Source organism: Chironomus tepperi, unplaced genomic scaffold, assembly GCF_022539635.2.
Source record: "Chironomus tepperi strain 1889 unplaced genomic scaffold, CSIRO-AGI_Ctep_v1 contig_427, whole genome shotgun sequence".
Taxonomy (NCBI): Eukaryota; Metazoa; Arthropoda; class Insecta; order Diptera; family Chironomidae; genus Chironomus; species Chironomus tepperi.
This window is the reverse complement of record NW_027226549.1, coordinates 471,644-496,171: the sequence shown is the minus strand read 5'-3', so window position 1 is coordinate 496,171 and position 24,528 is coordinate 471,644. Positions and strand designations below refer to the sequence as shown.

Sequence of the window (24,528 nt, the reverse complement as noted above, 5' to 3'; positions counted from 1 at the left end):
ACATGGATGAGACCATTATTCAGTCTATTTAATCATCTTATTCCAATAATTCTAAATGCATCCCTGATTCTACTAAAAAATTCATGAAAATTCACAACTTTTATTAAGTGTCAATTGACACAATTTAAATCTCCCAAAAAAAAGTCCTCAGTAATTCCAACACCAATTCACAACTCAAAATCCGCATCCAGAAATGAACAAGCTTAAATATAAAATTGACCTTAAAAATGTAAATTTTTTGTGATGCAGCAAAAAAGAGCAATGACGACATAAAAATTTATTGGCAGCTGACCACGAAAATGTGATTTAGTTCATGGAGTCACGTACAAAGTGAACCAGTTGGATGATGTTCATGATGATTGTAAAAAAATAGAAACATTACGGATTTTTTTATATTTTATACAGCATTAAAGTTCAATGTCAATTACATTTATTGAGGTCAATAGAGCTATATTTGTCAGTTTTTAATGGTTTTGAGGATGTGTTTAAATGTAAAGGATGAGAAAATAAATTTGAACTGAAAACTGCTACAAATGAATAATGAGCTTTAGATGTTCAGACTTTTGAGATTCATTACTGCGCGTTATATTCGATTTTTGGCTATCAAAAGTTTAAAGAATGAGTATTTGTCGGATTTCCAGGTCAGACCTACACTTATAGTTTATAATAGGATCCGAACCATTTCGTTAATGACATAACTCCCAGGAGCCTTCAAAATGAGGTTCTTTTGATGACATTACTGTATGTAGCTTCCTAAGGGATGCTGAGAGCCGATTTTCGGCTACATATGGCTCAAATGAGGACAATAAAAAATATTCTCCTACCGAGTCTCGCAGGGTCGGTGATTCAATACTTAGGTACCAAATTACTTAACAATTCCTGTCAACGAGCCACTTCAAATCACTAAAAATTGCTACAAAACTCTTTAATTCTTGAGATATAAATCCTTACAAAGCTTATCAAATTCCATCAAGCTTTCAACATCTACACATAACTTCTCGATCGACACACAAAAGCAGTATCAATAATAATACCTTAAAAACATTCTTATACCTTTCAATCACATTCTGTAAATTCCTCAACTCGATGAAAACTTCTAAATCATCAATACCTTAAACATAATTTAAAGGAAGAATAAAAAGGAAAGAAATTTATTGACAGACATTCAACAAGCATATCTCCTGATATTCGATAGATCTTCTTTTACCATCGTATGCTGTCATGTTATAATGCTTGGCAAAAAATATGCTCGTCAGCTCGAGGTTGATTCAAATAGAAAGCCCCTCGCCAGTTAGGCTTGAAGAAACGAAAAGGCAGAGGAAGAAAAAAAAAACTTTTTAATTTTTTATCATCTTTTGATGCCTTTTGTTGTTGTTGTTTCTGCCACATCACACACAGATGGTCTTTTCATTTCTTGCTTTCAATTTTACGGCTTGACGACAAAATAAAGGCAGAAAAATTGTTTTATTGCCACATTGAATCGTGAGAGATACGAGGAAATGGAAGATGAGAAAAAGGAAAACGAATGGAACAGCAGAATAAAAACAAGATAACAGACGAGAGACATGGCCAATGATTAATGAAAAATTTAATGCGACAATGACATGAATTTTCTCTTTTTTCATGTTTCGGTTGTGTCTCTTTTTTTTATTATTTCATTTCGTGGCACTGTCGTATGTCTAATTCCTTTTATACATCCTATTTTTTTCATTTGCACAAAATGAAATACATAAAAAAAGAATTTTGGACATTCTGAAAAAAAAAAAGCTTTTTTCACTTCATCTTCATCTTCCTTTTCATCTCTCATCTCATGCATGCAACGATGCCTGTGGTCCGAAAATGTACATGTATACAGTCATGCCAACATTATGGCTTAACGGTGTATAATTTTTTGAACAGACACGAATGCTCATCATCATTAAGCGACGGATACCTTAGCGCTAATTAAAAATGACGCTTCAATAAATTTTTTTAGTTTTTGTTTGTTTTTCATCTCGGACAGAAAAAATGATTCTTCATTTTTATGTGCTCGAAAGGAAAGTCACACAATTATTTGTGGCAGTATTAAGTCAAGTCAATGAAAAATGATGGAACGTTTTTAGAGTCTTGCTGACTTTTTTTAAATCTGACTTTGTTTTGTCGGATGACTACTTGGAAAGTTATAGATGAGTGTGAAAATTGTCCCGACCAACGGGATAATTTTTTAGTACCTCCAAAAATTCAAAAATATTTATCCCGACCAACGAGATAATTTTTTAGTACCTCCAAAAATTCAAAAATATTTATCCCGACCAATGGGCCTTTTTGGTTTCTCAAAAGTATAAATACGGCTATAAAGACCAAAAGCCTGTATAAAATCCCTATGTCCTTTGTGAACTTTCTTTAAAAAATCATTTAAAAACTAAAATCTTTCTTCTTGCCTCCATTTTAGTCATCTAAAAATCTAGCACAACATTATTACATTTCAGGGAGACATTGTCATAATTACCTAACATTAACGCCTTCCCTACAGCATCATAATAAAATATTTTATCAACAATGTTACGCACCATAAAAAAAACTTCTTTGATTTCTTAAATTTTTCAATGTTGTTCCACTTTTATTGATCTAATTTTCACGCGAAACAGCGTTTGAAAAATCCCATAACATCATGATTAGCATTCTCATTTCATTAATTCTCATCACTTTTTAAATATTGTTGCCATCAACTTTGTAGACAGGTGAATATGTAAAAATCATATTCAAAATAGCACAAAATTGACTTTTTTTTTGAAGGAAATGTGGCAATTAAAAATGAAAAATAGTGAAATAAAAGTGAGGAATTTTTGAGTGTACAGTTTTGAGGATGATGAAGGCCTCAGCTTACTTCGCTGGTCGTATAGATCAATTGTGATCCATGAGACCCTGATGGTTTCTTAGCTTGTAGTTAAGGATGGAGGGGAAGAACGTCTGTGACGCCTCTATATGTCTCGAATGCACCCTATATTGACCAGAGCTTGACCAGAGCCTCCTCAAATGGACAAAAATACGTTAGAACTAGTTGATAACAGGTTAATGTCCAGTATTTGGACATTGTTAGTTTTATCAAGGATATAGAGATTTTGTAGAGAATTTGGGATGATACAACAGATCATCAATCGCAGTGCCGTAGCTATAAGCAAACCTTACATTATATACTATTCTAATGTCTAGTTGATGAATAGTTCAAACGTATTTTTGTCCATTTGGGCTCGTTCGCGAGAAGGTGAAGTTCGTACATGATGAAGTTAAGCAAGGTCTGTCTACAACCACATTTATGATGCATCCACCACTTTTAAAACACCTACACAGTCAATAGAACTTCTTCTTCTGTTGTTGATCGATTTATTGTAAAAATTCAACAAACAAATTTATGACAAAATTATCAATTCTATTTATCGTTGTTTACTCATCGCCAAACCGACCAGAATAAGAAGATCCAAAAAGGAATGCCAAAAATGACAGTTTATGGTAATTTATGCGTCTTCACTTTCTCATGTTGATACTATAATGGCAATTTAATCTCATAAAAATGTTTGCCTCAAATACATCGTAAAAGATGAGACGAAAAGGTAAATAAAAAAAGAAGGAATTTAAAGATTTCTTTCAATCGTCGACACGTGTGGAGGTGAGAAAAGCACACCTGAGAATGTTCCTGCTTTTCTTTAAAAAGTAACAACAAACGAAAATAAAGAAATGGGATTTAACTGAGTTTCACATCAATTTTGTAGCAGTAAATAAATTTTATAGGAATAAAACTGAAAGTAGGAAGATGGATTTTATATTCAGCATGATATAAGCACAAACGATAAAGACAGAGTTCCTTAAAATTGAAAACGTATTCAAGCGTTCAGTCAGAAATAATGTGAGAAATATGTACTTTAAGGATTTTTAAAGGCACAACGAATAAAGTGAGCAAATAGAAATATTTACTTAGTATTTATTTTTCCATGTTGAACTAACCTTTTTTATATTTTGAGATTTGTTTTCGCTTTTAATTGGATGATATCTTAAAATTTTTTTAACATGCTTCAATTAAAATTTATGTTAACAGGCGATGTTTTTTAAAACAAAATTACTAATTGGGAACTGTAAATATTTTTGAAATTAATTAGGAAAAGTAAATTGAGTAGAAATGAGTTATAGATGATGATTATTCTGGAATTTACAGCCATGGGACATCAAAGTGGGCATGATTTTATAATCAAAATTATTAAAGTGAAAATGCGAACATTTAAAATGGCTCAAGCTGCGATTAGTCGACTCTATGTTTAAAAAAAACTTAAAATTTGTGAAACTTGATTTCAAATTTCAAATTTATTACTAAACATGGTTTCGACTAATCGCATCCTGCCTGATCCAGTACTACGCATAGAAAGTTCAAACTTTTTCTTCATAACTCACAAATCTAACGAATGTAGAAATTTTTGTTCTAAAAACTACGATTCTTACACGTTATAGAAGACGAGTCAACCCAGCGATAAAAATGAAGTATGAGCTTAAAAGTTACTGCAATTTTACATGAACGAGTTCAATCGATTCCTTTGTGAACTTAATCATTCTACATCGACCCAGCTATTATGGTTTTTAGACTCGGTATGTTTAGGCTGCGGATCCCATTATAAACTGAAGATCAAGGTTTGATTGCAGTTGTTTGGCATCTAACTCGTAAAACTGTCATAAGCGCTTAGTTAATATTTTGTGAATTAGCAAGTGCTAAATATAGAGCTATAGAGCTAGCTACAGCTGATATGTATGGGAGGTCATCAGTAACAATTGATCTGTTTTGTCAATAAAATAACATACTAAGTTTTTTTGATCTGCATATATTGATATTGAAGTAAATATCTAGTTTTAACACTATTCTGAAATTTAATAAGTGGACGATCCTCGACTTTATGAGAATAATTCACAGTTGCAACCATTCTTTCATAACACTACCTACCTCAAACTCCCATAATTGCATAAAAGCATACATCCTTTCAAAATTACAACCACAAAAGAGTTCTCCACTTATTTCCCATAATTTAATTTGACAAAGTCTTTGAAAAATTCTCTCAATTTTTATTTTTTGTTTCACCCAAAATGAGGAGTAAAATAATAATAATGATATATGTGTAATAATTAATTTAACATGAAGCCTGAATGTGAGAGAAAGAAAGAGAGAGACTCTGAATGAATGAATGAAAATATAAAAAAAAAGAAAATTTCATACATGTATACACATCAGTGAGTTGAGATTGAAATAAATTGTAATCAGCATGGGAGATGAATATGATGAGGAAAAGAGGAAGAGAAAAAAAAATATGAACGTAAAAAAAAATTATAATTTATGATCTTAAAACTCACATACACATCATTCACAATTTTCTACTCGCATGCCACAAGAATTATTTAATTAATTTCATGTTTTGAAATTTTTTTCCTCATCGCACATGAAGTAGAAAAAAAGAAAAATTTCTGTCTATGTTTTTTTAAAACAGCAAAAGCGATAAACCAAGAATGAAGGAAGTAGTAGGTGGAAGAAGAGGATGAATGTGTGTGTGTGTGTGAGAAGGAATGCTATACGTCAAGAAAATGTTTCATTTGTGCACAAAAGTGACATGAATTATTGCCATTTTAACAATTTATTTGTTACTACTGCTACTTACAGGAAGGAAATACTGTCTGTAACATCATCAACAGCACAGCAATGCCAACAATAAAAATAATAATGCAAGGAGAAGCTGGAGAAAAAAATTTCATTTAAAAAAAAGTGTCACTAAGACGTTTTTCAGCTGATTGTGTTTCAAGAAAGAGAGTAAGTCAATGTGGGTGAGACTACAAGTTAGGAAATTTATGTGTAATATCTTTGGGGTTGGAGCGCATTTTTGAGAGATCTTACTTCCTTGGCGAAGGCGCACAAGAGCCCATTGCCGCATTTAAAAATTCGTCAGTAGCTGGATCTGTCTTTAGATAACTTCTGGCAGTTTCTAATTCTATTAGGGATCTAGAATTATCAAATTTACTTATTTGCTTATCTGGCTTTGCAGATGAATTGTATTCCATAACACCATAACCTCCCTTTGATGATCCCTGAAGCAGGTTAATGCATTGATTACTGCTTATTAATTGACAAAGCTCGAAGTCGACTCTAGTTCTGTATGGATGAGTCTATATGAGTTAACTCGATTGCGAGTACAATGGTATAGTTAAAAGCGTTTCCAGAAGACACCAAGATAGTTTCTATTTAGTGTGGCCGTAGGATTTTCGCAAAATTCGAAACTTTTGGAATTTTCGACAGCCTGAAAAATCGGGACATTTTGAGGCTTTGTCGGGACACAACAGCAAGGCTGAATAGTACAGCAGCGTCCCGGCAAAAATGCAGCAGATGGCTGTCCTATTTCTATTGCTTATGTATATTTACAAGGACGATTTAGGTCATCTGGATGCTATTATTTATCCCTGTATCTAGACATTTATTGAATAAGCAAATTAGCTGGTTGTCCATCAGTAGATAGAGTCTTTCGAGCATCAAGAATCCTTGATATGTCACTAACAAATCTAGATACACCCGAGTAGACGAAAATGAGTTAGAACATGCTTTTGTGCCAGTTAGGATGTTCATTTGCCTACCAAAAACCGAAAAACAGTCAAAATAACAGATCTAGCACAAATGTCATCAAAAACTGCCCCTCTAAATATAAAGAAGAGATCGCTTACACATTTTTTGATGATGCTAGATATCGTCAAACATATAATCATACATACATACAGGGAGAGACAATGCCATTGATGATGATGATGATGAGGATGATGATGAGCGATATGGTGAAAGTTGGAAAGATGGAATGAGAAAATAAAAATGTATTTATGGCAGCACACGCACAAGTGTGAAGAAGAAAAGTAAAGAAAAATTTTCAAGGATATCCATAAAGAATAGAAAAGAAACAAATGTCAAATCAAATCAACATCAGCACTCGATCTACATCTTATGTTTTTTTTCTCCACTTTTTCATCTCATCTCATGTTGTGAAATCACTATGATGAGTGTTTCGACTTGTCATGTACCTGAAAAAATATTGTCAAGACATCGTTTCAGTTTTTTTATCTGCTTGAGACTTGATTTATACTTTTTTACTCGAATTAATTTTCCACCTATTAAATGTGACCTTGTCGTAAGGTTTTCTTGTTGTAGTCTCTTTATTCCTGCCTACACAGAAAAATTAGTAGAGACAGAAACTTTAAAAATATTAAATTATATTTTTAAATTGTATTTTTATGAAAAAAAATGAATGAATTTTTTTGTTGCTGTAAGTTTTGAAATGTTTGAAATGTTTTTCTTTATTTTCATTATTCGGATGATGCTTATGAGCCGTGTAATAAAGTTTAAAAATATACTTTCAAGACAATTTAGTTGTGATGGATGTTAGAGATGAATTAGATGTTTTTTGAGCTTGAAAAAATCTAGGCGGAAGTGAATCGCTCAAAAATTACATTTTGTAGTCAATTCTTCAGCCTTGGGTTCAATGAATTATGCTCCTAGAGTTGTCTTGATAGGCACAAAGGTAATTTGTATTTTAAGCTATTAATCTCTAATTTTTAAATTTCTTGAGCATAACTCATGTCACGCATTAAACAATGCATTTTGTGCATTCCGTAATAAATGACCGACCATTATCCACATTTTAGAACAAATTTCGAAATCCTGTCTGTCAACGAGCTCCAATTAAAACACAAAACGAGCATAACCTTGGATTATAAAACTTAAAATGCAAACTGCAAATTATGTTTGTACTTATCAAAACAACTCTGCATGTTCTATAGGTTGATGCATTGACAGTAGCCATAAGAGATATTTTGAGGCCCAAATTTATTTGGCCTTGATTTAACTAAAATCGTAAATTTGTTAGGAGACTGCTCAGTCAATATGTGATGTTTAAATCAGATCGGAGGCTCTTTTTGGGCGTTCACTGGGCGTAACACATGGGCATATACAGGGAGGATATGACGTTTTGGCGGTCTAAACTATCCTCTTTTGGACAAAAACTCTTCGATTTGCAAACAGTTTTTGGAGAAAATTCCCAAAACATAACCGCCTCCTTTTCCCCTAAATTGTTGGGATCCATACAAAAAATTCAAAATTCACCAAAAGCTTGACGTAACAAATGAACGTCTCCTAGAATTTAATAAGAAACAGTTCAAAGACCCTTAAAACATTTAAAAATTTTACCTACTTCAGAAAACTTCTAGCTTGTCTCCTTACACTCACTTCCCTTTTATGTCACTGATCTGACACATTACCCAGCTCAACAGCGTATAAAAAGCTCGAATTTCAATTTTAAACTCAATTCCAAGAAAGCTCTGAATTTAGATGAATTTCTATCATTACATTTTCTCCCCAAAATATTCAACACAAACACAATCGTTGTCGGCAAACAATCATCATATCAAAAAAGCTTACTCAAATTAAACCATACATTCAATTTAACAAGAATGAAATGAATTTGCTGGTAAAAAAAAATAAATTGATTCCAAAATAACATTTCCGCTTGTTTAAATACTCATATTCGAAAGCATCAATGAAATGTACCGAAAATGTAGGAAGATGAAAAATTGATGTTTGTTTTTATATCATTAAAGCATATAAATGTGTCAGTAATAATTTACTTTGCTGTTGCTGTCGATGGCATTTTCATACGCATCTTTCATATTTATGGATGTCGGGAAGGGATGGGGATATTTTTGGGGAATGAAAAGTCATAAAATATAGGAAGAAATATTTAAAAATTCAGCAAAATTTAAATTTTTTCAAGGAACCAAAAACCAACCTTTCATCATAAGCATCCCATCCCTAGACTGTGCGTATGAAAATGATCTTTATTTTATTTATTATTCAGCTGACGAAGGTGAATTTTTTACACATAATTTTTTTATTTGGGTCTACACATGTAGGCATAAGCATTAACCGTGAAAAATGAAATGTTTATTCATTCATTTACTGTCCAATATTTTTTCGTGTCCTAATGTTTTTTTTTTGTTGCCCCTTCTACTTAACACACTTGTATGTAAATCATAAAAGCCGATTTAATGGTAAGACATAAATCTCGTTATGCTTTTCTTTATCTAAAATTGGAAAATTAATGGTAAGAAACTTTTCTTTAAGACCCTTTGTGAATGTTGATCAATGAGTTAAGATATGGATCTGGGTCAATCTTGTTAAAATCTGAGGATTATGTATCTTTGGGTGTGCTGTTGGTCATGATATTAAAAAATCTCTATGTAGCTCATGATGATCTAAGGCTTTTACTGAAAAAAGTGTAAAACATAATTTTCCTTCTCAGAACTGGACCGTAGATGCATATGGGCAGTTCTTAGATGACTATAGCTGAACAAGCTGGGGTTCACCAGATAGTAGCACTCAAAAATCTAAACTTAAGATTTGAATCATTAATTTACGACATTATTATTTGTAGCTTTTAAAGTTTGATGTCCTGAGAAAAGAAAAATCTGGGATGTCAAGCGACAGGCGGATCTGCCAGTGAGGCCACAAAAGCTGAGTGATTAAGCATCAGACTGGAAATTGAGTGAGTATCAATCATTAAATAGAGTGCTGTCGATACGACAAGCTGGGAGTAACAATGTTCAGTATGAATGATTTGAAAACATGATATTATTCCAATACCGAGTCTCGATCCAATGACTACTCAATACTCTCTCAGTACAGAAGTTTGAAACCATTGCGTCACAGAGTCAGTTGAGTTTAGACTAGACTTAAAGTTGACTTGAATTTAATATGGAAAAGAGTTGATTTGAGTCGATTTTTTCATGCTAAATGAGAGTCAATCTCGAGCTCTGGTTCAAAATAAGTGTGACATTGTCAAGTGACACTAATTCAAATAATCCTCAATAAGTCATTCCCGAGTGAAACAATGTGGAGAATCGCATTAATCAACATTAAAATGTGATAAAATCAGCCATCGGTGTCACGGTGCCGACAGGGCAGATTCGCGTCTAACGTTCAGCAATCACATTAGATAATACTCAACAAAAAGTGAATTTTCTATTTCTGAATTAAAAAATTATTAAAAGCAAAAAATTTGTGTGAAAATGAAAATAAATAAATCGAGTAGTAGGAAATTCATTATTAATAACAATTTTATGACTAATTTATGATGTCGACTTATTAAAATTTATGATGTTTTCTCTAACAATAAAAATGAGTTTAAAAACAAATTTTGCTAACATAAAAAAATGAAAAACATTTCATTCGACCGCACTCGCACGCTTATTAAAGTAGGAAAAATAATATGAATGATGAGCTCACCTTTAAAATTTTATGGCATTTTTTTTTCATGTACAATTGGATTTATTTAATTCATTTTATTGTTTTTAAAACATTTTAAAATTGTTTCTTGATCCCTTGGGGGATTTTTATGTTCAAAATTCTTGTGAAAAAATGTTGAAAATTTTTTTGTTTAATTTGAGGAATTTTCCCCGAATCTTGAAACTCACTGAACTGATGTTAAATCCACTCTTGAAAAATATTTTAAATTTTCGTTTTTAATATTTTTTTTCCAAGGGTCTTTCTCATTTTTTTAATTTCATTCTCAATCAAACAAAAAAAAAAATTCATCTTAAGATATTTTCTCGAGTTAATTAAAAATCTATGTTTATTTTAATGTGGTCTATGATGATTGCATAGTTTATTTAATTTAGTTCCTTCTCACTCACTCATTTTCTTATTTCGAAGTACAAAATGAAATGAATTTAATTTCTATACAACTTTAATGATCTTTGGTTTTTTAGTACTTTAACTTTTTTTAATTGAATGAGTTTGCGGAGGTAATTATAGTTTAAAATGTATGAAAAAATTAAATAAATAGAAATGAATTTGATTTGGTTTGTTGGCTGGTCGAGTTTGTGTTTATTTTTTTGTTAAACCTACGAGAAAAAGTATTTAAAATTTTTTTTTATTATTTTGTTGGGTTTTGAAAATATTTTTTAAGGAAAAGGTTCTTGAGACGAAAACCGAGACTTCTCAGAATTGCCTTCTACTCTCGACCTCAGTCTCCAAAACTCGTCAAAATCAAGACATCAGGAAACTCTAGTGTTGATATATTTTTATCAAAATAAATTAAGTTGGATTTCCATGCCTTTTCAATTTGAAAATTAAATGTTATTTGTGAATGACCCACATTATTATGAATGAATCCCTAACAAACAAAGAGACCGTTTTTGGATACCTGAATGCTATTTCTGTACCATGAAAGCATTCTCTATGCCTTTAGGGAATCATATAAATTCAAAGTAAGTCACAAAGTTCTACATCGACTTTTCACAAAATCTTTTTTATCCATATTATAGTCAACCTCAATGAAATCTTTGGCAAATATTTTTGTACTCAAATCATTGAGATTCAAAGCTGCAGTAGGGCGTTCTGAGGCTAATAATTGTATAACGTGTGGGTGGTGCATCATTAGGCACCTATAGATTATAATGGAATCAAATCCTAACAAGCAATGCATTCATGGTATTGAAAGATCAGTACGGCACTAGAAGCGGTCACTTTGCCTGTTAGGAGGCATTTCTACATGTAGCTTACAAGGGAAGGCTGTTAGTTGTGAAAATTATTGAAATTTCGAAAAAAATATTTTCAGTCCTTGGCTTAAATCCGGATCTTCAAAACGAAAATGTTCAAAATTTGTCAAAAATTCAAAAATTTGTATGGAGTGTTCGAGTTAATGAAAAATCAGGACATTTTGAAGCTTTGTCGGGGCACAGCAACAAGGGTGAAGAGTACTGCAGCGTCACGGCAAAAATACAGCAGATGGCCGCCCTACTTACAAGTCAACCCTTGAGTCAGCCCCAATAATAAACTACATATACATACCTATACAATTTTCAAAAATCCTTCCTTAACATCACCATAAAAAATCACCAAAACTTTTCTTAAACCTTGAAAATTCTTTTGGACACCTGTAATAATACTAAATCAAAAAATTTTCAAATCCCATTTCCACCTTGAAATATTTTTCAAAACTTTTTACTTCTTTCATCTCCATGGGAAAATAAATCTGGAATTAAAATAAACAGAAGAGATTTTTATTACCTTTCAAAAATTTCTCATTTTTTATTAAGTGCTTCTTCTTAACATATTTCATCATCATAATGTATAAATCAATAATAATTATATGATATATATATATATTGAATTCCTTCTTCATTTAACGAGATGATGCTAGTAAGTATAAAAAAAATCTTCAATCTTTTATTGTAATAAAAGCAATAATGAATGGATTTAATAGAAAATTATTATTCAATAAATAATATATGGTCGCATTATTATGTCATATTAAGAGGATAGTAATGTAATATGTGGAGATACCACATGTTCATGATAAACTTCTCAAATAATAATGATATGATATGAAAAAGAAAGCAATTTTTAGCACATGGATGGAAACAAATATTTTATATATAAATTTTTTTTTTCACACACTTAGTGGATAAAGATGGAAAAACATAAATCTCATAAAAATGAAACGAAGAAAAGTAATAAGGAAGTGAAATTTTTTTTTGTATGAGCGCTCCTTCTGGTTATAATCATAAATTTCTTAAGTAGCTTCTTAATGGCAAATGCGAAGTGAGATGAAAAAAAATAAAACATATTCAGACACTTTAAGACTAAAGACTTTCTTGAGATTTGTTTGGAACGATGATGATGGTCAAGATTAAGGTAGTTTGGTGACTTTATCTTATTTTTCAAATTTATTAGAGTATATTCTACCGTTGGATTCTTAATATGCATCAAAGAGTATTCTTGAATTCCTGAATAGCACAAATTGACTTATCAATCAAAAATCCGACCAAAGACCAGCGTGATTCTGACTTGGTCCCGGGTTAAGTAGGTTTAAATTCGAGACTATGTCATAGTGACTCTGACTTGGTGCTGAGTTCGGTTTAAATCAGAGACCATGAAGTAATGACTTTGATTTGGTGTTAAGTTCGGTTCAGATCCGGGATCATGCCATAATGACTCTGACTTAGTGTCGAGTTCGGTTTAGTCTTGAATTTGGGATCATGCCAGAATTATGCCAAGTTAAAGCTAGATTTGGGATCGATTCACCGATTTGTGCTATTCGGGGTTTTGAATGAGGTATATTCTAAGGTTTCGAAGGATAGAGATGTCTTCAGACATTCCCTACGCGCGGCGATGGGCCCTCGTACGACCCAGTCAAGGAAATAAGTTAGTATATTCTCAACTATGATACATATACTTCCACTAAGGTTCCTCTCTTTACTAACATTGTTTGATTTATCAAGAATATTGGGTGATATAGCAGATTGCAGTGTCTTTTCATCTTTTAGGAACCACGAGACCTTATTATTCTAAGGCCAGACATTGTTCTGTCTATAGAGATTATACCCACAAATGTTTTTAATATATAATCTTTTTGTAAGGATTAAGATTTTATAAATGGACGGAAAATTTAAAGGATGCTTTTTTGGGGAGGATCAGGATGCATTTAGTCGACTGTAAGTCTAGCTACAAGCTTATCATTTAAGGGACTTGCGATGAAATGTCAAGTTTAAACCTGGACGTACAGTTGACTAATTGCAGTGAGTTCTACTCGGATTTCTATAAGGTTTAAATCTACTGAAAGGATGTTTGTCGTTCAAAGAGAGCATGATGTTCTAGAATACCTTAAGGTTCTTCATATATTTGATAAAAAGACTCAGGCATAAAAGTTTTAAACTCTCAAAATTTGAAGAAATTTAAAAACTCATCAAACTGTCCAAAACTCAACCTCATCTATTCGTTCGAGCCATTTGTCTACTCTAAGAAGTACAAACTAAAAAATAATCAACTCATAATCGCGGTGGAAAAAAAAATTTGACGACGATATTATCCTAATGTCCACAAACAAAAAAAAAAACGTTAATCCTGCTCCTCGTCATCTTTGATGATGCCAAGTCGTCTTGCGACACTCTTAACCTTCGCAATAACTTCTTCTTGCACCAAATTAAAGCTCATAGCAAGTAGAGCGATGCCAAACAGTAGATAAACAGAACATAAAGCTATAGATATTTCTGGATTCGCTTTTGCACCTAAATAGTTATTGAAATGAAAAAGGATAAGATAGTTTTTTAATGTGGTGATGATGACAACGTTGATGATAAGCTTACCTTGCGCTGGTACAAAATCTCCAAATCCTATCAAATGTATAAGAAGAAGAAATGAGAATGAAAAATGAGATTTAAGAAATAATTTCAATGAAATGATAAACTTTTTCAATTTACAATCGTAATGCATCATAAGAATGATAAAGTTTTCATCGTTTCCATCGTCTTATGAGATTTAATTTTTTTTTTGGTGATAAAAATAAATTGGCAAAAAAAGAAAAAAAATCAGCGTAAAACTCACCAATTGTTGTAAGGGTAATGAAGCAGAAATAAGCGGCATCGAGTAAATCCCATCCCTCCCATTTTCGAAATAGAAATGCACCACCAAGAATGTAACCGACGACAAGAAATACACAAAGCCAAATTGGAACTGGTTTAATGTATGACATTGGCGGTGCATCCTCACCATAATAGTCCCAATCTTCACCATACATTGAGTTTTCATCCATTACCGATGCTATGTGGCGCGCTTGACGATGTACAGCAAAGCCCATGGGTGACATTATTCGTGGTGATGGCGCTTGAACTGCTTATTATTATTAGATAGAAAATTGTAAAAAATGGGAAGAGAAAAAAAAGATAAAATAAATGACTTTATAATATCCAATAATGGAACTGATGAAAATTATTTGAGGAATTTTTTTTATTAACCATTCAAGAGATCATTTTGATACTTTGAATGGCAGCATTTAACAAAAAAAAAAAGAAAGGGGAAAGGAATTGGAAAAATGAAAGAAGAACTCAGTAATTTTATTTCTCACATCCAAAAAGGGGTAGCACAAGAAATAAAGAAATGTATATAATAAAAAAGTTTGTCACCAACCCAAAAAAGAGTATAGAATGGAATGTCCGTGGAGAAGTAATTTTGTGGGATTTTATTTTCAGTCATAAAGTGGCCAATTTGGAGCTAGACACCAATTTTAGTGTATGAAGTGTCGATGAAGAGTAGAATCTGGGTAATCAAGCCAAATGAAGGGAAATCTTTAAGTAATGCGCTGACAAGAAGTTTGCAGACATGCAACAATCTACCAGGCTCTAATTTACTATTTTAGGAGGACTTTGGCTTGATTTCCAGTAGGCAATCCTAACAATTAGATATTATTCGTTTGAGAGCGCGCTCACCTGAAATATATTAGATGAGCATGCTCGTGATCGTTACTCTCAGTTAACCCTGCTCTCGAGAACACACTCTATGCCTGCTAGAGCAGATCATTGCTTTCTGATCAGTACATATTGAAATTATGTCACCATTGTGACGAGGGAGCATGATTTTTAGAACCAAATGCTAGTCAATCAGCAAATTTAATAGCTTTCAGTATGCTGCCATTTGGTACTTAGAACGCCTCCACTAAGTCGTGATGATATCATTTCATTTTGTCCCGATTGGGCTTGCGATTGTACAATTTCAAACACTTTTGATTGCTAGACCAAACCATAACTTTCCCGAAAAGACATGGAGCATGATCAATTATTTTGATTAGAAACACTCATGAACACTCTTATTCTGTGGTGAGTATACTCATTGTCTGTCAGGGTAAATTAATAAAAAACAAGCCCTAATAGACACAGAGAACGCTTTTAGGTACTTTTACCAAGCATTCTCTACCCGAGAGAATAAGAAGCCGTTGGAACTAGTCACTAACTATACATTAACTTGCCATACTAATGTATTTTTGCCCTCTCTGGCTATGTCTATTAAGAATATCCGAGTAGAAACAAGCTACAATCAGTCGACCGTAAATCTAGAATATTTGAAGAACTTACCAACAAATATCAAATACACACCCAGACTTACAGTCGACTAATCGCAGCCTGTTCCACTCGGGAAATAAATTGACTCCTTTTTGACATCCAAAAAAAAATCCTCCTTTAAATTTTTCTCCATGGATATAAATAGATTGTTCTGGCATTGTAGGATGGCATGTGATGCAATGAAATGCAGTATCAATATTATGTATGTAAAGAGATATGTGTATATAGACAGAAAGATAGAATAAGAAGTAAAAAAAAATGTTGCAGGGAAAATTGTTATTACATAAAGATTCACAAAAAAAAAAATGAAAATTACTTTTTCCATGTCAATGGATTTCATCGCATTCCGAAAGATTGAAGTAGGAAAAAAAATCATTTCAACTTAGGTTTTTTTTTTGTTGGTGGTTGCTGGGAGATATTGAGACACAGATAAAAAAATAAAAAATCATGGGAAAAAAATATTCATTCAATTTTCAATGTTTCATTCGAAAGGAAATTTCTTTCATTTTATTTTATTTGCAATCTGCATTTCCTCGAATTTCCTTTTCTTTCTTTTTTTGCATTCTCATGGATGCATAAACTTTGATTTTTATGACAATCGTTACCGTTTTACAATGGATTTAACTTTGATATCTATGGAGATGTATTGTTGGTATTTGTTGGGACCACGAGGAAATCAAATGGTGATTTTAAATCGGTTAAGCTTGGGGGATACTTAAGGGAAGTGATTGGTATTATGTGATTGGACATTATTCATCGATTTGATGATCGTTAAGTCGTAAAATTGGGAATGTGGCGGGTAGCTGATTAGAATTGGATCAATGTTAGTAATGGAAACAGTTTTGTCTTTAGATTGGCAAATTGAATGGCGAAAGTCAGCTTCAAATGCCATCTGAGAGAGGCCATGGATCACAATTGATCTGTATGCCCAACGAAGTAAGTATGATGGTAAGGTTAGAGTTGTGTGATAATTTTAAATTGAGAATTGGGCAACTAAGGTTAAGAGTTGGTAACAGGGAAGTATCTAGAGGGAGGGATGAAGGATGGCTGCGCTTCTGGATGCTGAGAATCAAATGCTCTATTTTTGATGTACTCCATTAACAGACACCCCCTAAAATCCTTGAATCCTACAGTTAATTAATAAATTATCAATCATCATCAACCATTTCCCCTCAGCATCCACAGCATCCACTTCAAATTGATCTTCTTTGTTCTTTCCAATCTATTTCCGCACCAACTAATAACTTTACATTTCAAAAATGATTTCTTTTCAACTCCATTGACTTCTCATGTTCATTTTCAATTATTTTTTCTCCCCCACCATCCACACTTCATTCCCATGAAGATGAATCAAAAGTAATCAACCCAAGGATACGATTTCTACTACCGAGCAAAACGATAACGAATGTCATAATTTAAAATAATTGATTTCAGATTTTTCTTTTCATTTTCCCCCTCCTTTTTTCACAGTTTTTCAATTTTTTTTTTGATTCCTTTTTTTTACATTTTATGGATTCAGTTTATTTTTCGGGCGGTAAAACACACAAAAAAAGAGAATGGAAATTCTCAATTTTCATACAATTTTCTATCTCATCTCATTCTACATAAAAGTTCTATGTAATACAGATATATATAACGTACATCCAAGTCAATTTATTACACTACACATTGCGAAAAAAGCGAGTACGAAAAAAAAAATGTTTAATTTTATTTTGCACAGCACTCATTTAGCGAAAGAGTAAAGATGTGAAATATTACAATTATGAGACTGAATAATGTTGTGCGAAAGTAATTTCCCGTGTTATAGCATTAATTTTGTGCCTTTTTAATCATATGAGTAATATGATGGAATAATGTAGCACTGAGTTGAGTTTGGATTTTGTGACTTTCGTCGTAAAAAGCTATTTCAAGCTTAACTCGTTTTCGTAGATTAAAAATAAAAATTAATAAATTTTAACTAAATGAGATTTTCAGTTTGCGGTGTAGTTGGAGTATATTTATGTATCCAACTATATATATTTTCAATTCAACAGGGATGGAATTTTTATGGAAAGCATTCAGATGAACAATTCAGGTGCTCAAATGATGAATTGTAAATTAAGCAACGATGAACCTGTAAAAAGGATTAAAATGCAGTAGAGCATTAAGCATTTTGTTCACTATCCGCATAAATGTTTTCCAAAAACTATGAAAAGATCCGCGTTTTAAGTAGCCGCTTAATTTGTTAAAATACGAAGAATGCTTTTAGATGGCAACAGTGGAGGTGATGTCCAATTACTCCTCTATGAAGTGATGGGCGTTTACGAAACCATTGAATTTTCCCCGATTACTAGCCAAACCCGCAAGTTAATTGAATTTTTAGTCATGTTGAACCGTCTCTTAAAAATTAGGTGATTGCCAAGTAGCACCCGATTTAGTAGGTGTCCGTCTACTCGACTGACTCCAAAAAACAGCTTGTCACGACAGTGGGATTTATATGGGATTTTTAAAGGACTCTGTTGAGAGCCGCAGGCTTGTTTTTTCTACAATTTTCATGCGCAAGCCTGCAGTTTTCTGCTGGACCTTATAATTCGTCTAAAACGATAGGTTTGCAGTTTTTGTCAGTATGTCTAGTAATTTTGGATGAATTCTACAATTTTAACATATTCTTATCCAAAATATGCAATTTATATCGCATGTTTTTCGGATTCCTACTCAGTGGGTCTCAAGGTACTTTTTGGCAGCAACTCAGAAGCTACAAGAGGTATACAGTCATTTCGGAATCTGTAAGGACTTCAATGAAGCTTTCTCGAAATCCCGGTCCTGATAAATTTTCGGGAAAGCTTCAGTGGTAGCTTCCCGATCCCGATTCCGATAGAACGAGAAAGCATAAACTTCATATGGCTCATTCTCCTATTTTGTGATGCTCAGGTATTGTTGAAAGGAGACTGGAAAAACAACATCATGCTACACTATCCTAATGGATGTAAAATTGTAAAAACGGTCTCTCAAAAGCAAGTTTGGTGTAAAAAGCATCTAAATATCTAGCAGAATATACAAAAACTCCTGCATTTGATATGATTAAGAGTGAAAGTATACCTGAAATTTCCATGCTTAATAGAAATTTATGTGCTAAAATTTCGTCGCAATGAAAAGGGAAATTCTCACGAGATGAGAGGAGGTAAAAAAGAAGTCGAAATGATGAGAATATTCACTCAACACACAAATGACACTAATAACTGTCATTGTCATCATTTCCACTTCCGACATGTGAGCATTCTCGCTTAAAAAAAAAGTTTTATATTAAAATGAAGAGCATCATTTGATGCGTAATTTTACTTTCCCATGATGGAGTCGAATAAGAAGGCATGTGGAATGATATATTTCTTACTTTTTTTTTGAATGTTATATAAGAAAATTTATGTTGTAACATAATATGAAGTTCCTTCGTTCATTTAAAATCTCATAAAAAATTTATTCATATATGCGCGCTGAATATCATCATATCCAGGAATGAATGATAATTTTTACCTCCTTTTTAAAAAAGTTCCTTTCCACTCCTTTACGTCGTTCTCATTTCAAGCCACAAAAGAAAATTTTGTGTAGCATAATCAAATTACTTTATGATTTCATAACATAATTATATGTGAGGTGGGAAATGAGAAGAAGAATAAGAAATTGCGGAATTTTTTTCTTGTGTTGATGAATTTTTACTTTTGTCAGTCAGAGTTGGAAAACAGGGACCTGTGACAGGCAAAAACCATACAAATTCTTGATAATTTGTGAGGTTTTGAAAGAAAAACCATATAAATTATCAAGAATGGTTTTTCTTACAAAACCTCACAAATTATCAATAATTTGTACAGTTTTGGCCTGTCACAGACACCTGTTTAGCAACTCTGGTGTCAGTAAATGAGGATAAATTTGCTACTTTTTTTTTGAAATATTTATTATGGCATAAATGTATACAAGACTACACGTCATGACCTATTTTATAAATTCAACATTGTTTGTGAAAATATTTTCAATTTCAATAATAAATCACTTGTACTCAAATTAGTCACGTACGTTAGACTGAATGAATTTTTAGAATAATGAAGACAACCTGGTTATGGTGGAAAATTTGAGTAAATTTTGGTTATTTTGTATTGTAGTTTATTTGAATGACAATTGAACTAATGAGGATTGGTTCTTGAAATAATGTGACCAAAAATAGCTATTGGATATCTCAAATTATATTCATAGCAATATGTAATTTTCATTCAAAATGTCAATTTTGAGCTTAAATGGGAATTCCTTTAAATTAATTTAAACTTGTATGGAAATAGAAACTACTATGACCTACATACATACTAAATGATTTCCAAAGAACGAACTTAATTAGAATTTCTAAAATTAAGTTTGATCGTCGAGTTGTATAACGTAGTCGCTAGAGTCATAATAATAGTAAAACATCATCAGAATGCATAGCGCTCGAGTGACACAAATAGTAGCCGCTATAAGACTAGCATTTGATCTTCACATGTTTACAAATTTAGTTTGGTATCAAATTTGGCGGGACCTTACTTAGATACTTCGCTAGCCGTAAAGATCAAGTGTGACTCATGGGTCTCTTATAGCAAAGCCTTAACTCCGCTTAATCGCTCCACTGTGGAGATTTCTTTATTATTGTCGCTTGGAGGATACGTTAGTCAGAATTGAGAGTTGAGTCTTTTGCCTCAAAAAATTCTAGAAAATTAAAGAATTTTGATAAAAGATGAAAGACATGAAAAAATCCCGAAAATTTGAAGGGACCAGAAAATTGTGAATGTGTAATGTAGGAAATTAAATTGAATATGTGATATGAAGTCATTCAAAGGTAAATCCAGAGTTGCAAAACAGGCACCTGTCACAGGCAAAAACTGCAAAATTTCTTAACAATTTGAACGGTTTTTCTAACAAAACCATACAAATTATCAAGAAATTTTATGGTTTTTGCCTGTGACAGGTGCCTGTTTTGCAACTCTGGGTAAATCTGCCAGTTTAGGAATAATAATGCTATTCCCGATTGGCAAGACAACATACGACCAATCCGTTTGAGTTAATGGCATTATAAAACTGTTATTATGCTAATGATTCGTAGATTGCTATCGACATTATAATCTTTTAATAAACCTAAAATTGTTTATTTAACTATATAAATTGCAATCTGCACTCATATTGACCCCTCCTAATCTCAGACATAAAATCTTCATTAAAATTTTATTCCCCATCGTCCTTTAAATTCTTTCGTCATTCAAAGGCTTTTTTTAAAGAATAAAAATTAATAATTCAGGAACGGAAGAAGAACAAAAAAAAAAGATTCTCTGCGAAAAAAATTTCTCACAAAAGAAAACTTTATTTTGTATCACAAAAGAGAAATAAAAAGGAGGAGATGAGGAGCGCAAAGAACAAAAAGAATCCAAATGAATTGTGTTAATAATTTGAAAAGAATTTTTGCTTTTTTTTTCTCAAACAAGCAAAAGAAAAGTTTTCTTCTTCTTCTTCTTCTTCCTGCATTTAAGATAATAATGAATATTTAAGTAAGTTAAAAAGTTTGTAAAGTAACTGAGTAGCTCATTTTACATTTGCTGTACGAGTCAAGAAATAAATTTTCCTATAAATTCTTTTTGATGAACAATTTGAGGTGATAAGAACTCTTTTGGGATTTTTTGTCTGACTGGTTTTGTGTCTCACTGAATAGTCTGAGTAGAAGATAATTGGAAGAATTGTCAAATTTTGGTGCTTTAATCCAAAAAGAGCTGGAGTTTGATATTTCTTGCATCGAATGCAAAAATTTAGAGAAATTTTGTTCGAATAGCTGAGTGGTGGGCAACCTTTTATTTTTCGGGGCACAACTTGAATACAACCCCTCATCTAAACGGCAAATGGCATACGATGCACTACATTTTTTTAAAAAAAAATTGACGGTACTCAGGATACCCAGCATTGGAATATCTGATCCTAAACTGGATAAGTTGCCTGTCCATCTCAAACTTTCAAACTATTCGCACTCATTTCATTACAGCTAGGGATTTTGATCATTCAAAGGATCTGCTTTTTATGAAACCAAGCGTTCAAATGGGTCGTTCGCTTTTTAGAGTTGAGGATCTTAACGGATCAGATGGAAATTTGTCACAACTCCTTCAACGATCCGTCATGGACATTTAATGGAGTCCTGACAAATCATTCTTCATTCGGGTGTAATACACTCAGTATGGTACTACACTATGAATGTCTCTGCAGAAGTGTATTCAGGAAGGAGTCCAAATCCCACAATTTTCACAAAAAAATCTTCAATTTGTTAGGATTTTCACGATAGTAGAGGTGGGATGGTAGCGGAATGGTTTCGTCCTTCGGTACCTAATTATGGTCACAGCCTCCCTTTGAAGGCTACAAGCAATAAGCTGATAATATCGTGATCAAAGGAGTGGTTCAGATCCCACTATAAGCTGTAGGTCTACTGATTGCAGTGGTCTAGCGCACCCTAACTCGTTAAACAATCATTAGTTGTAAAGCGCCTTATCGCAGCCCTTGATCAGCTTCAATTAAGTGGCAATAAAAAAGCGCTTAAAGACCACCAAACTCAAGTTCCTTTCAAACGACATTTCTTCACCTAAACTTTGTCAAGAAGATGCTCTCTCTCTCCATCTCACCATCATTCCCCTTTCGCCATTAAAAATTTTCAATGTTTTTCCCTCTTCATGTTAATTTTGCTTTCCATTCCTGCTTTCTTATTTGCTTATCATCATAATTTTCATGCTATTTTTCCTCCTCTTTGCTCGTTTGTAAGCAACTGTATTATTTTAACTCTTGAATTCTCGTTCATATTAAAATAAAAAATAGTGCATAATGATAAGGAAGTTTCGCACAAGTATTTTCATGTCATTCAATCTCATCGCTGCATGTTTTTTTTTTCTTTCCCCTCCATTTTCATCAACATCATAATATTATGACTCCTTTTCCTACTTCCTCTGACTTCTTGCTTCCTTCATTTCACTTTTGTTAATGTGATGCGATATCGTGTGCTTCTTACCAAAAGGACAATATAAAGAATGCAGGAAATTATATGCAAGAAAAAAAAAATGTTTGGAAAAAAAAGCTGGGAAACTTTTTTTGCATGTTGTCATCGCTACCACAATCAAAATAGAATCACAATGAAGTTCTCATGTTTCGCAACCTAATTAGCATCTTGTCATTTCACACTCTTTTCTTTCTGAGGAAAAATTTCGTTGGTTTTTGTGGGTTGCAATGATTTTGAGCTTTAGTTGTTCTAGATGCAGCTTGCACATTGTGTCGAAGTTTTTATAAGGAAAAATTGTGTCGAAAAGTTTCTGATTTGAATTTTAAATTCCTAAATGAATGTTTAAGCTTGACTTTATAATTTTTGAGGAATGTGATTTTGGGAAAACTTGATGAAAATTCATTTAGGAATATAATTTAAAATATTGTGACTGTCTTTTGTCAGGATTCTACTTTTATTGAACTGAGAAGCCGAAGCTTGAAGGGTGCCCCACAATCAGGCTATGGATTATAACCGATTATTTCCCGAATCAACTTGCACATAAAGCTCGAAGTCAACTTGAATTTTGTATGAAGTCGAGTCGACTTGAAGCGAATTTTTCATACAAAACCCTGCAAAATCCAAGTCGACTTCAAGCCCTACATTAGAAGAATAATATAGAATTTGAACTTCCTTAACGTTAATCCTCAAATATTGACTGTAATAAGTGAATGGCCTGTTCATATCATTTACATTCACTTGGATTTACCAATATAGCAATTCTTCTATATCTCAGCAACACATCATGACGATGACCTTTAAGATATATTTCATCATGATGTCCTAACGATGTTAATGACCGTTAAATGATGAGAAATTATCATGAAGTTGTCAAGACGTAAAGACGTCAGTCGAATTTCGACTAAGTACTTAGCAGTCTGATTCTGTAAATTGCAAAAGAACATGAAAGCTTTCAGAGAATTCTCAGAAAATGACTGTTGATAGAGACAGCATTATGTCTATGAATTACAATTAGTCTGTAAGGTCGGCGATGTAAGTATGTAAATATGGACTTAGACAATTCGTCGAATTATTAAAAAACAGACATTTCATCAAAAGAACTTTGTATCAGAAGGAACTTAATAAATGTCAAAAATTGGCAATTCCCGGAAAGCACATGTAGATGGTCACCCTAACAGGTAAAGAGACCGCTTTTAAGAACCATAATGGCCTTTCTGAACCATGAAATCATGCTTTTTGCCTGTATACGGATAATTTCAATTGAAAACCAGGCACAAACTTTTTGAGATAGGACATAATTTGCCATTTTGCTTCGTTTGGCTGGAAAATCCGAAAAACTGGTTTCCCAATCTGAACAAATTCAATACATTCACATGTGAAATAGGAGTGAATATAATAATCAGCACTCAATATAAATGCATAGTACAATTATCAGCACTCAATATAAATGCATAGTACAATTAACTAAGTGTTCTACAAATAATGAAAGATGTTCTTTGTTCCGCATCTTCCAAAAACACCAGCTCACAAAAATCAAAAACAATAAATATCTGAATAATAATAATTTTCAA

General features: G+C 32.6%; 1 protein-coding gene across 5 annotated transcripts in view; it reads right to left on the bottom strand.

The window, feature by feature from the left end:
• Positions 1–12,263: 12,263 nt before the first annotated feature.
• LOC139097678 (uncharacterized) overlaps positions 12,264–24,528 on the bottom strand; it is an 87,485-nt gene continuing 75,220 nt past the window's right edge. For 4 of the 5 annotated variants that reach the window (XM_070649588.1, XM_070649587.1, XM_070649586.1 and 1 more), the window contains exons 10-12: positions 14,426–14,713; positions 14,188–14,214; positions 12,264–14,109 (exon numbers count right to left, since the gene is read on the bottom strand). In XM_070649588.1, the coding sequence (XP_070505689.1) occupies positions 13,940–14,109; positions 14,188–14,214; positions 14,426–14,713 (485 nt within the window). In that variant the 3' untranslated portion in view covers positions 12,264–13,939. The remainder of the gene's footprint in view (positions 14,110–14,187; positions 14,215–14,425; positions 14,714–24,528) is intronic. The other variant, XM_070649591.1, reaches the window with a different exon arrangement.